A 13,285-nucleotide genomic window follows, 5' to 3' on the forward strand; every position below is an offset into this window, starting at 1 on the left:
ACGATAGCTGCGGGGATAATTTTTTATTAACTAGTTTTATTCCTCAAGAAACATATACAGTAGCTGTATTATTCTCAATATATTCCATCTTGAATAAAAACAAATCACACTGCCTAAAGCTCACTTTTCTCTGCTTGCTGCTTTATTATCTTAGTTTACTTCTCTATCTTTCTTTCTCCCATTCTCTCTGACTCCCCCTCTTTCGCTCTTTTTCTCACTCTGTCTCTTTTTCTCTCTTACCCCCCGTTGCATTTAAATGCATTTGGGTCAGCGGTTCCACCTCCAAACTGTGTGAAAGTGTGTTTCTCAGTGCTCCGCTGTCTCTCACTTCATTTTCTGCATGTTATTGCTCTATTTAATCTCACTCACCTATATAAATACATTTTCTTTATACATAAGGTACATTCATGTAAGACATAAGCGTTGCCTTGAAACCGCATCAAACAGTTAAATGCTTAGATGGGTATGTTCTTGTGATGAGTCACAAGGAAACGGGGTCAGTGCCATTGTCATATCGATGTTCCCATGAGCATCGTAGTCTGACCCTGCTTAGTCCTCGTGGTTCTTCCAGTCTCTCTCCACCCCCACGAGCAGAGTGACAAAGTGTTAGTGATTCAATGACAAGGTCACAGACCTTGGTCTTGGCATCAACAAGCTCTTTGTCTGCCCCTGTGGCCACTGACCATTGTCGTGGCAACAATGCAGAAAAGAGTAACCAACGACGAGAAGCTCTGGATTGTTCCGGTGTCTTCACAGAGGTTTGATCTGACCTTCGAGCACGAAAAGAGGGACACTAACAGGAAGCCTCCACAGTGGAAAGTGGAAGAGCACCTTTTAAGTAGAGAGCTATTTTATTATTATAAAAGTCTTAGCAGACCTTCACCTGAAGTGGGTTTTCTAATACTAAATATAACAGTACGGAGCGATGCGATCAAAGATAATGCACTGTGGAGATGCCTTCTCATAGCTCCGCAACAAAGTGAAAGAAACAGTATACTTCATCAGCACTTTACCTTGACAATGCTTTGCTTTGATGTCTTTCTCCCTGACTTATGAATTCATTTAGCAGAACTGCTGTTTGAGAGAAATATGTCACAGAAAAAAAAAGAACACGACGAGGAAATGGAAGTGTGTGTGTGTGTGTGCATGTGTGTGTGTGTGTGTGTGTGTGTGTGTGTGTGTGTGTGTGTGTGTGTGTGTGTGTGTGTGTGTGTGTGTTGGGAGGGGGGGGGGGGGGAGGTGGAGAAACTGCACTGGGGAATAATTCGGCTAATGGAGTGACTGTTTGGATATTCAGCAGAAGTAGGAACGGAGATTATGATCTTGCAATTAGCGTAACAAGGTTTTATTGATTGGCTGCCGCTGTAGCGTCTTTGCTGCCAAGACACTGCATGTGGTTTTAACATGCACAGTGTGTGTGTAGCCCAGCCAGTCACACTAGTCCTACTACTACTAGAGCAGAATCCAGCTCAGTGTTGCCATCGAGCTGTGGCCATTTCCCGAGCATCAAAGCTGAAATATTATGGATTTGCAGAGTTGAAAGGGTCTATTTGAATGCCTGATGATAAAGTGGACTACATTTGCATTTCCCGCTCACTTTTAAGTTAATGCATCGCTCTCCTTCCTCTTTGAGTAAAATGCAGGTATGAAAAGGCGGCTTCTGGTAACGAGTGATTTTAAAGTTTGGCAGCCTGTTTTACATGTTGGGAGTTCAAATGATGTTTTAACTAAGTTTGATGCCATTCCTTGTCTTGGTTATTATGTTGTAAGTCATTGCTGGCAAGGATTATACCGCCCCCCCTTGGGTGTTGTAATTGTAATTAGAGAGGTGTTTGAGTGCCAACAGCAGATCTGTGAGACATGGAGACGCAGGGGCAGACTGTAGATCGATGGAAAGTTTTTCAAATGGCAGCAAACAGATGTGATTATGAATTAGTTTATAAAACACGTTGACAGACTGAACTCATAATGAGTCCTTCATGTTATTCTTAAATGTTTGTAATGAGAGATTTAGTGTTCCTGTTAACAGATTTGGACAGATATGATGTCTGTCACACTGTTTTAGGGCTTAAACTTGTAGAAACTCCCATCCAATGAATATAATTAAATCCTCCTCCGCAGCTCCCCAGTGTCTCTCATCTTTCCCCCATATGTTTCTGATGAACCATTGTAAAACATGATCCCATAGTCTTTTATGTCCAACCTTTGACAAATCTATCACCTCGTCCCTCTATTCTCTGAATTAAAGGCACATTCCACCTTTCCAGTTTAGATGAGTAATTCTCTTGTTTGGCAGCAGCCCAAAGCCCAGCCAGCCCGTCTGGAACCCTAGCGGAGCCTGATTGGTCAGGTTCAGTCGTGTGTGACTGACAGGAAGCCTGCTGATTGGGGGAGACGGTATCTTCGGATCCTTGCCCTGATTAAAGCCTTGCGGCGGCGTTTTGTAAACTCCCGCCGTTCAGAGTCCCCGCACCAGCGCCTTGGCCCTGCTGGTCTGAATTACAGCTCGGCCGCATTAGTCTGATTTACAGCTTCCTCCCGCTGTTTAGACTGGAGCTGGGGACCAGAGTGGCAGGGTCCTCCTCCCCTTCACTTCCACCTGCCCCCTCCTCTTCCAATTGATTCTCCCACTTTGTGCCTCACCTTCCACTCGTCACCCTGATATTCCCAATCCTTTCCCATTCCTCCTTTTATGCCACCTCACCTAAATTCACCTCATTTATACACCCCCCTGGCTTCTTACTTCTCATCAGTTCTCCTTCTCCCACCACACCTTTCCCCCTCTCTCCCTTACTCTCCCTTTTTGTCTTCCCCTTTGTTTTTCTTAATCCCTTTTCTTCCTTCCTTCCACCTCCCTTCTCCTCACTCTTCTTCTATCATCCTTTTCTCAAATGTCCCCCAAACCTCTGACATCCATTTACCTTTCCCGCCCAGTACACCTCTCCCACCCCCCTCTCTCTTTTTTCTCTCTCTCTCTCTCTCTCTCACACCCTCACTACATCTTTTGTGAAAATGAAAACAAAGAACAGCCTGCCAAAATATTTCTATAGCTGTTCGCTGACGAAGCAGGGAGCGGAGACAATGCAAAAAGATGTGCAGGCATATTTGTCGCGGCAGCAGAAAGATGGAAAGCTCTCTCCCCGTGGCCTTTTTACAGTCATTTGGAAACCCCCCACCTCAACCTCCTCTCTCTCCTGCCCAGTTTAAAAGCCCTCTATTTGAAATACTCATCCGACATGGCACCACATATAAATGCACAGCTGTATATTTGTGTAAGGAGCTCGCTCTGCCAAGCTGTCCATCCTCCTGTTGCCCCAGGTGATCAGATGAAACTAATGGCAACTTTAATGTGTTTGTGTAGGCCTTTCACCCCATTGGATAGAATGATGAGAGACCAAACACTCACTCTTGTACTAGATCACATGCCAAAGTATTATAAAAGACATGAAATGGCCAGTGTCTGTTTAGCCTTTTCCATAACCACAGAGATTTTCTATCTCTTTTAAAAATAAAATGTACAAGGTTTCCTTGAACTGGTTTGCCCTCATAGCTGCAGGGGAAGAAAGCTATGTGTTATTAGAGAGGAAAATGTTCAATTGAACCAAGGTTCATTAGCTAAAATACTTGGTTAATTATTGATGCCGTATCTTCAAGTTATGAAAAAAGCCCTAAGCTGACATCGATCTGTGTTGACTTATTTCCTCAGCTCAGAGAAAGTTGAAATTATGTATTTTTTCTTATTAAACTGGTTAAGGAGAGCACAGCAAATGTATTGGTACAAAGACTGCTTTTATACTTTTACAGTATATTTATATTTCTCTGTGCTGCTGTTACCCACCAAACTGCTTTTCATAGTTACGTAAGTCTGTAGCCACGCTACTGTGAGGCTGTTAATGTCAGCTAACATGCTCACAAAGACAATGCTAACATTCTAATGTTAAAATTCCACGGCAACCCATACGGTAGTAGTTAGGACTTCAGTCTGGACCAAAGTGGTGGACCGAACAACCGACTGACATTGACATTTCTAGAGGCGCAGCGTGGCTACAAAAACACCTTTTAAGCTGCTCGTTGCTTGGATTTAACTTAAATCTTAGTCGTAGGTATGCTGTGATGCTGGAGGTCCTTTTTTTCTGGACACTTTTGTGATGCATCAAGTATGAGTTGTAGTACTGAGCTCTAGTGAGACACAGGGAGGTTCATTGACACTGGAGAGCTGTCTCCTCCACTCCCCTCCACTCCCCACCAGCCTCTTATTAACAATGGCACCAAGAGTACGAGGGTCCAGATGTTAGTCTCCTGCTCTCACCAGCTGTGCCAGCCTCCGATACACAGCCTCATTGACTCTGAACCAGGGAGGGGAGACACTTAAGAATACACTAACACCACACAAACACACACACACACACACACACACACACACACACACACACACACACACTCAAACAGAGGGCAGGCAGTCTCTGACGGAAGGTTTTGTTTTAAAAAAAATCAGGGATACCTACAAAGTGTTCACAAAAGCATTCAAGAGCAATTACAATCTTCTTCTTTGGTACAGGAAGAAACGCATGACATTAAATGACACACACTGGCACACAAACGCACACACACTCTCACCAGCCACATGCACTTTACACCCCCCCCTTCTCCTGGTGTATAGCAGAGTTATTTGTGGGTGACAGGATCCTAACAATTCTCAGTATAATGCACGTTTGTTTGGATGACTGCGCCATCAGCGCTCCCTTTGTTATTTTCAACATTGTTAGAGTCAGTCGGTACTGATCCACCAACCCTTTATTGTGCTGTTTTTTGTCCATTTACTTGCTCTATAACAATAATTAGTTTTGTCATTCAGACACAGTAGCACTATTGTCCACATGCTAATAATGATTTTGACAGTGAGCGTAGAAAAGTAGATAACTGAAGAGTCATTAAAAATTTAAAAACAGTTGACTGGCTGCTGTTCTTTGGCCTTGTTGAGTCTCTGGGTGGCTTCAGTTTGGTCATAACTCAGCAGTAGCGGTGGCTGTTGTTAAGCCAGCGGTGTGCCAATGAGCAAAGTTAAAAAGGCTTCTCTCTCCAGGAGACATAGCTGCTCCGAACAGGAACAGACAGAGGGGACTCTGGAAATAATACTGCATGTCTGCCAGTGTAACATTGTAATCCTAGATTCACCCTGTCAGGCAATAAGTTTGATTATGGTCCTCATTTGAAATGTTGGATTCACCCCCCCCACTGTCCCCTGTTCTCCTCTCCTCCCTCTCTGTTTTCTACTCCATCCACCCTCCTCTTCTCTCTCCTCTCCCCCTTCTTCCCCCATCACCCACAGCAATCACTCTAGACGACTATTGGGAAACCTGAGCGATCTTGTGCACCCATGGTTTGTTTTCCGACCGCATTAGTGGAGATCACAGTTGAGTTTTCACTGACACTGTGCGGCATCTGCATATCATTACTACCGCAAGGTCCTGAACTCTTTCTGTGCACACGACGCAAACCAGCAGAGGAAGATATAAATACATGTTTATTTATCAAACAATAAGACCTGTTGTTATTCCATTTCAGAATAATAACTTTGTTGATTTTTTGCCACTGTTACATATCTATTCTATTCTATAGTCATTTGAGAGCTATTTAAATGTTGTTTGTGTTCCAGTTGAATGTTCAGCAATAATGATGTGGTTGTTGTTGCTGACAGCACTTGTCCATTAGTCTCCTCTCTCGCCAATATCAAGTGTTATTAGACAGTGAAGAAGAAACAGAGACAAAGAGAGAAAGGGAAAAACAAGAGAGAAGAGGGTCAGTGACACATTTTCTGTGAATCAATTTGATAAAGAAAGAAAAGAAGGATAAGAAAAGTAATAGATGCACATATTAGACGCAGAAGGCGGCTAAAGTCTGGGCACTTGCATCGATTTGCAGTGCAAAAAGAAAGCGTGCGAGAGGCAGACAGAAACAGAGGTACAAGGGAGGTTGTGTTTATTATTTGATAAAGCCTCCCTTATAACCTCAGCATGTTGTGCAATAGCTCTGGCTCTCCTTCAACTCTGCGGTGTGCCACTTCAAATTAGTCGCTTGTGGAGAGGGCCTGCCCCGTCTTTGCAAAATGCATTAGTACGCCACTCAGAGGCTCATACAGCCTAGGGTTAAACACAAATTATATCATTTCTGTCATCCAATCAAATCACACTGACCCCTTGACCTGTGAGATGAGTCAAATGCATAATGAAATATGACATGGCACAAAAGCTCTGATTCTAATCTGCTCTGACACGCGATCAGATGAGGATGACCTCCTGACCTTGACTGACAAGTGAGACGAGCACTGGGAACAGGATACACAAGGGAGAAGAAGGGAAGTAAAACATAAAAGAAAAGGGGGACAATATATGCAATTAGAAAAGCTGGTTTTAGTCAATGTGAGGTTAGTTAGTAATCAACTCAATATCTGGGGTGAATCAGGCCATCTGCATCTTTGGACTTTGGACATTTGGTACTCGCTTTAATTATTCTCACCATTCCCTCCATATTTTGCCTCCTATACTGATAAATAATAGGCATTTTTGTCACAGAGCTGTGGCCAGGGCTGGAGCGATAGTTGCTGGATTTTATTTCCTAGAAAGAGCCTTTGACATTATTTTATTTTCTCCCCGTCTCACCCCCCTTTCTGCCTCCCAATATCTCTCTCTCTCTCTCTCTCTCTCTCTCTCTCTCTCTCTCTCTCTCTCTCTCTCTCTCTCTCTCCTCCCACCTTCGTCTCTTCCCACCCTCCCATCCCATTCATTCACCGGACAGAAACCAAGTACACGGTGGTTTAGCATCCCCGTCCACACAGCCCCTTTCATGATTTCCAAACAGTAACATAGTGACAGATAAATAATGCAGCCTGGCTGTTTTAGAGAGAGATGAGATGACAGGGGGATGGGCAGGGTGGGTGGGTGAGGGCTAGAGGGAGGGGTTGATCAGGGTTTCGTGGACCAGAACTGTTTGGGCTCTGTGAGAGGCAGACCAGGCTGGGGTTGGGCCAGCCAAACAGAGGAAGAGGAGAGTGGAGGTGTAGGGTGGCTGTAACAGGATCTTTGGCCCTGCCTCCCCCCCTCTCTTTGGGCTCTGCCAGAGAAGGCTTTGTGGTGTGTTGATACCCCCTGACATGATATTGTAGCAGAAGAACAGCTATGGCTTTAATTAAGCCTGAGTTGACTGAGAGAGATGGAGGGAGAAAGAAAGAGAAGAGGAGAGAAGGGCAAAGGAGAAAGAGGGGTATCAAAAACAAACAGCCCAATAAACAGAAATAGCAGATCAGTTCATGCCGCTCAGATTAAGCGCTTAAAAGTGAGTGATCTTTGTAGTATGACAACAGCTATTTGCCACTGCTGTGTTATATTAAAACAAGAGCTCTGTGTACACTAGTAAAACGTATCATTCATAAATATACAGTATAATCTTCGTCTGGGAGAGCGATGGCGGAGTGAATGAGAATAGATGATGCTCTCAAATTCTCCCCAAAGATAAATCCACCGTTTTCCTTGCAAACCGAACTGCGTGGAGAGGAGAGATAACGGGGCCTGACTTTGTCTCTGTGTGCAGAGCTCTGCACGGCGGATACGGGAAGGTGTTGGAACGAAGAGTGTCGGAGGTGATGGAAGTGGTAGTGTGTGGGGGATTTTAAGCATAAATCACCACTGTGACAAAGCTCTCCAATAGGCAGATAAGTGCACATTAGTGGTAAGGCAGATCTGTCATCGTCTGTCTCCGAGCTGTCGGTCCCGCCCTCTCCCCGAAACAAACGCTGACTTGAGAAGACTCCAAACTCTGCGTCTGTGTGGCACAGAAGCAACTGGCCTGAATATACTCACAAACTGAGTGGGTGAGCCTTATTATTTTATGATGAAATGTTCACAGTATGTGGGCCACCTGTCAAAATAAAAATAATACAAGTTCTATTTTAGCTAATATACTAAGAAACTGGCTAATTATACAATTAGGGCTCCAACTAAAGATTAGTTTCATAATAGATTAATCAGGTAATTATTTTCTTGATTAACTGATTTAAGCTATTCAAAAATGCTAATTTCCAAGAGCCCAAGGTCTGACCAACAGTCCAAAAAAATAATAGTTTACATTGATATAAAACACAGAAAAGAAGCAAATCCTCAGATTTGAGAAGCTGGGAGCAGAGAATATTTGGAGTTTTTGTTTTAAAATGGCTTAAATGATGATAACCAATTATCAAAATAATTGCTGATTAATTTTCTGATGATCGACTGATGCTCTTGAGCTCTAAATACAATATTATGCCAAGATCCTGTAGTGTTTTACAAATACTAAAAGGCGTACAGTTATTTTATTGTACATACAAATTATTTTTGACAATGAGTCATTTTATAGAATTAATATAATTTTTTTTATAGTAATTGGGTTATGTCCTAAATCCAGATTTCTACAGGCATTGCAACAATAATCTAATAAGAAGAAGAATGTACAGATAATAAGCCATTAGCCACAGTCAATATCATCTCCAGAAGGCCTTGAATACTCAGGCAGTGTTACAGAGGGAGGGAGAGATCTGTGCCAAATAAAAGACAAGCTGGAAAGCTCCCCAATCAATGTTATTTTCTCTCTCAGTCCCAGACCAACTGTCTATTCATCTGTTTCTTTCAAATGAAAGGTGTGCTGGTATGTAACACTTACAGTCGAAAAGATCTGTCTCTTAATTAAAATGTTACAGATTGTGTTTCGCTCACTGTGCAGACTGAACATACTGTGTATTGGAAATAATGTTCCCTATAGTGTGTGGTATTGATCAGAGGAGGAAAATAAAGGATGTTTCGGTGAGAAAATAGAATTTGTGTAATGCAGCTTTTGGTAGGAGTGTGTCCCTGACTATTGAAAGTAAACCAATGACGAGCACCTCATCGGAGAGGGGGAAAAAAGAAGAGGAGGCTTTTGTTTAAAAAGCCAGTTCCATACTAGGACACATGCTGGTCCATACGATCCATCAAATTCATTGCCTTTGTTTGGATTTTACTTTTAAAGGAGAAAAGAGTATACATTAGCCAGAGTGTACATGTGGTCCTGTACATGCAAGCTCATTCTGAATAGAGGCATATGAATAATTTATCTTGCCACAATCCAACTGGGAACGTCCTTGGTATTTACATTTTATCATCAAGGGCACTGGATGAGCCCTCAAAGCAATCTAACACATGACACATCTTCAGTCCTCGTCCCTTTGCACAATCAAATGCAACGGGTGGACCAGGAAAATGTTTCTGTAGCGTGAATATATATTTATACACTGCGAAAACAAAAGGTTGATGAACATCCTCGATGATGACTAAGCGCGGCGGTCTTTAGATTACACAGTGGTCACCCACAGCCACAGCGAAGCATGGTAAAAGATGACAGCCATGCGAAGGCTCTGAGGGACACGCACAGGGACTGACTTCACACAATGGCTCCAATGTTTACAGCAGACAATTTAGTTTCCTTCCAACAATTATGAGGGAAATTGAATCTCAGGAAATGTTCGTTTTCTTGTCCATTAGACCAAACAATAACATTATCCCCACAGGTTTACAAAAACATCTGTCTTCAAAGGACAGTCCAGAAAATTTATATCAACTCGCTCGCAGGCTTTGTCAGGACAAAGTAAATCAAATTGAGCCAATCGCACTTCTTTTTCTCTTCTTTTCTTCATTTGGTGTAACATTTAGGAAGATGAAAGTGTGCTTTAAACGCTGAGTCTGTGTCTACATTCTTGCTTCACAATAAAACATCGCTAACGTCCTTTTTTGTGGTCAAATTAAAGATGGGTGTTTTAGTGTTTTAGGTATCGTAACTTAATGAAATTCCTCTCATCTGGCTTTGAGCTTACTGCCTTAGATTGGTATTCCTTTAAAAGACATTAGATACATTTTAATCCTCCTGAAAGCTATTGTTGTAAAAAAAGAAGATTGGCCGTTACTGTGTACTTAAAGGCACAATCTGTGATACAAATGGGAGGAGGGGGAGGCTTGGTCCGCCACCCAGTCACAAAAAAATAAGGATTTAAAGCAGCTATCACTTCAAAATAAACAAACACCAACATCAGACAGCAACAAAATCTGATGCTGATTGAGGTTTGTTTGCAATAAAACTTGCGTATGTTTTGTATTCCAAGCTGCCGAGCAATGCTCATTTGTCATTTGGAGGTCAACCTTTTCAGTTATATATCTTAACAAACCTGTAATTTATATGGTCACAAAATTACAGAATGGGCCTTTACACTCACCTTTATACTACAACAGGGATGAGAGAAACGAGAAAAAAAGTGCTCCTATCCTCTCTCCTTTCTTCCATCTCCCCATGTCCCTTATTTTCTAAAAGTATCTGTTTGAGAGATAAATGACCACTCTGCTGCCGAGGATGACAGCCTACACAAAGATGATATTGAATTGATTTCAGAAATGTTGCAGAACTGACTGTTTGATGTATACTGCTAGACATGAATCATAAAAATTCTATTAAAAAACCCTTGAATGGCTGACACCAGAATATTATTTGTGATGATTAATTTGACTCAGTCATTACAATGGGAGTCAAGTTGGATCGTCTCAGACAAAATTGCTTTTCATTCCCTGTTGAATTTCCCTGCTATTTTTCTTTTCTCCTTGCTCTGTGCAGAACTCTGATCTGATTGGACTTACTGTGTTAGCGCGACAGCACACAAATATAGAGGCTGTTGGTCTTCTTTATTACTGATCGCTGAGCATTCAGGTTTTGTCCCAAAATGAGACGTTCAACATTTGAAACAAAATTACACCTATTCTAACAAAATGACAGATCAGAATTTAAACAGTTTACAAAGCTTTTTGTAGAATGGCACGTAGATGAATTCCTTGGTGAACATATATTCCTTGATATAGTGCTGTAATGCTCCAAAAGCATTTTTAAGGTTGTATTGACATTAGCTTTAAATGTTTTAAAGGTTACTTTACACACAAGATTTTAATCTTTAATAGCTCTACAGCAGTGGATGTAGTGACTACTTACATATAAAAGATGGACATTGCAACTCAAATGACTAATTATCTGAACCGAACTCATTGGAAAAATAGACACTTACATCATGGAAAAATTATTTTAAATGCATTTTGATTTCTTAGTTTGGTCCATGTCCCGTCTGCTAACATGGAGGCAGCGGGCTTTATGACCTAGATATGTTTTGGCATCAATTTTGGAGAGCTGTCATATTGTCCATCTTTATATATGTCAGTGGTAGCAACCAAAGTAGTGATGTAGTGATGAATTTAGCATTTATTTTGTCGCAGATCAACCAAATGTTCAGTACAGCTGTCAGTAAGGGGTAATCTGCCAAATAATTGTTTATCTTGGAATCGTCTGCAAGAAATTGAGAGCCACAGGGCGACAGTTTTCAATTTAGCATTAGTTTTTCTCTGTAAAACATAATACAGAACAAGGTGTCCCCATGTATGAAAATATTGGATGAGGCAGAGGCTACCACTACGACATAAAACATTTTATATATTGGGACACCAAAGTAAATTTTTTTGTTGTCAGTGTCACTGTTGCAACACTTAACAACAAGGTGCCAAATATACAAAAATTCACATGGGGAAACAACGAACATTTCCTTCCATAGATCCGTTTTTATAAGCATTAGTTAGCTTAACTTTTAGCTAGTAGCAATGGTAACTGTTGCTATGGATACCGCAACATTACACTGATCTATAAGTGGAACTGTATGGAAGTGTCCTATTTTACATTTCTGATAGACACCTAGGAGTCACAAAGAAACTACTTTCGGTTGGTAAAATCACTAGCTGTGTAATGCAAGGGGTTATTTTTTTTACTATAGTCCTGTCTGGATATTTGTTTGATTTATTTCAGTGTTTTCAATGAAAATTAAAAAGAATAATTTTACAGCCCATTAGTTTGGTATTGTTAATGGCTCTGAATACTGTGATACCCATGAACTTCAGCTGCCATTGGTTTGGAGAAGAAGCCAAAACGTGGGAATTAAACTGCTTTGTTGTTTCATTTGGGAGAAAAACTCTTATCATAGTTGCCAAATTCATCCAAGATTGACCAAGAATCCAAAAGCAAACTGTTTCAAACAGCTGAATATATTTTGGGGTTTTAGCACTTGTTCGTTGTTTGCAGAGCATGCAACTGAATTTTAAGTTAAGTGATTTGGATGTTTCTTAATGAAATGTGCACCTTGAGAGTGGGCGAAGAGTTGTGGTGACTTTTGTTCTTACGTTTTCTGTACGCAGAACCTTTTACTTTTGATTAAGCACAGTCACTGATATTTTGTGATAGTGAGGATTCAACACCCATTCGACACTTGGAAGTGCTCCAGTTACCTAACATGGCCTATGCAGGAAATAAACAGGACATTTTGAACCCTTGGCGCCTGAAATAGCTATCTCTCAATCAAGTAACTCTATAACTGTAAACTGAATGTCTATCTGTAACCCATATGGAATTGTGCTGTGCAGAAATCAGTTATGACTTTGCTTTAGTTTGGTCTAATATCCAGTATCCATTCCTTCCTTTAGTTTTTCTCACTGTTTCCTCTCTGTGTCTCTCCCTCAGAGCTACACAGGTCAGACCGGCGGCAGCGGGGGAGGAGGCGGAGGTGGTGGTACAGCCAGTGGAAATGGGGCTGGGGATGAAGACTACGAGATCCCCCCCATCACTCCACCTAACCACCCCGAGCCTCCTCTGCTTCACCTGATGGAGCACGACTCTACAGGCTACCTCTGCCACTCGCTGCAACACAATGGGCTCATCAACCCGTATTCCTACCCAGAGCTGCCCACACTCATGATGTCTAACATGCTGGCACAGGACAGCCACCTCGTCTCCAGCCAAATGCCCTCGGTGAGTAGCACTACATGGACTGAACTATTTTGTGGGGGGCCCTGTAACACCGGAAAGCTGATGTTTCCAGTAATGGTCACAAATGTTTAAGCCTCTAATTACAGTAACAATTATTTCATGCCTCAGAGGAAAGAGGGTTGGACTTAAACCAAACCCTTTTAGTTTGTGGTTTGATTCAACTGTGCTGGCTTATAACAAAAACTGTAGGTGATTTGAAGTAATTGTTTGATACCAAGAAGGACAAGAGGGCAAATTATTAACCCTCACATGTACACACACAAACACTAATCAGATACCATACATTGAGTTAGATATAAAGTTTAGAAAATAAAAAGATGATGGAGTGCATGAGAGATTGGACAAATTTGCTTTTTGGATATTGCAGAACATCCAAAAC

General features: G+C 41.7%; 1 protein-coding gene across 5 annotated transcripts in view; it reads left to right on the top strand.

The window, feature by feature from the left end:
- tox2 (TOX high mobility group box family member 2) overlaps nucleotides 1-13,285 on the top strand; it is a 90,764-nt gene that overhangs the window by 49,732 nt on the left and 27,747 nt on the right. For all 5 annotated transcript variants that reach the window (XM_051414393.1, XM_051414391.1, XM_051414395.1 and 2 more), the window contains one exon: nucleotides 12,601-12,888. In XM_051414393.1, the coding sequence (XP_051270353.1) occupies nucleotides 12,601-12,888 (288 nt within the window). The remainder of the gene's footprint in view (nucleotides 1-12,600; nucleotides 12,889-13,285) is intronic.

This window comes from Dicentrarchus labrax, unplaced genomic scaffold (genome assembly GCF_905237075.1).
Source record: "Dicentrarchus labrax unplaced genomic scaffold, dlabrax2021, whole genome shotgun sequence".
In the NCBI taxonomy this organism is placed as follows: Eukaryota; Metazoa; Chordata; class Actinopteri; family Moronidae; genus Dicentrarchus; species Dicentrarchus labrax.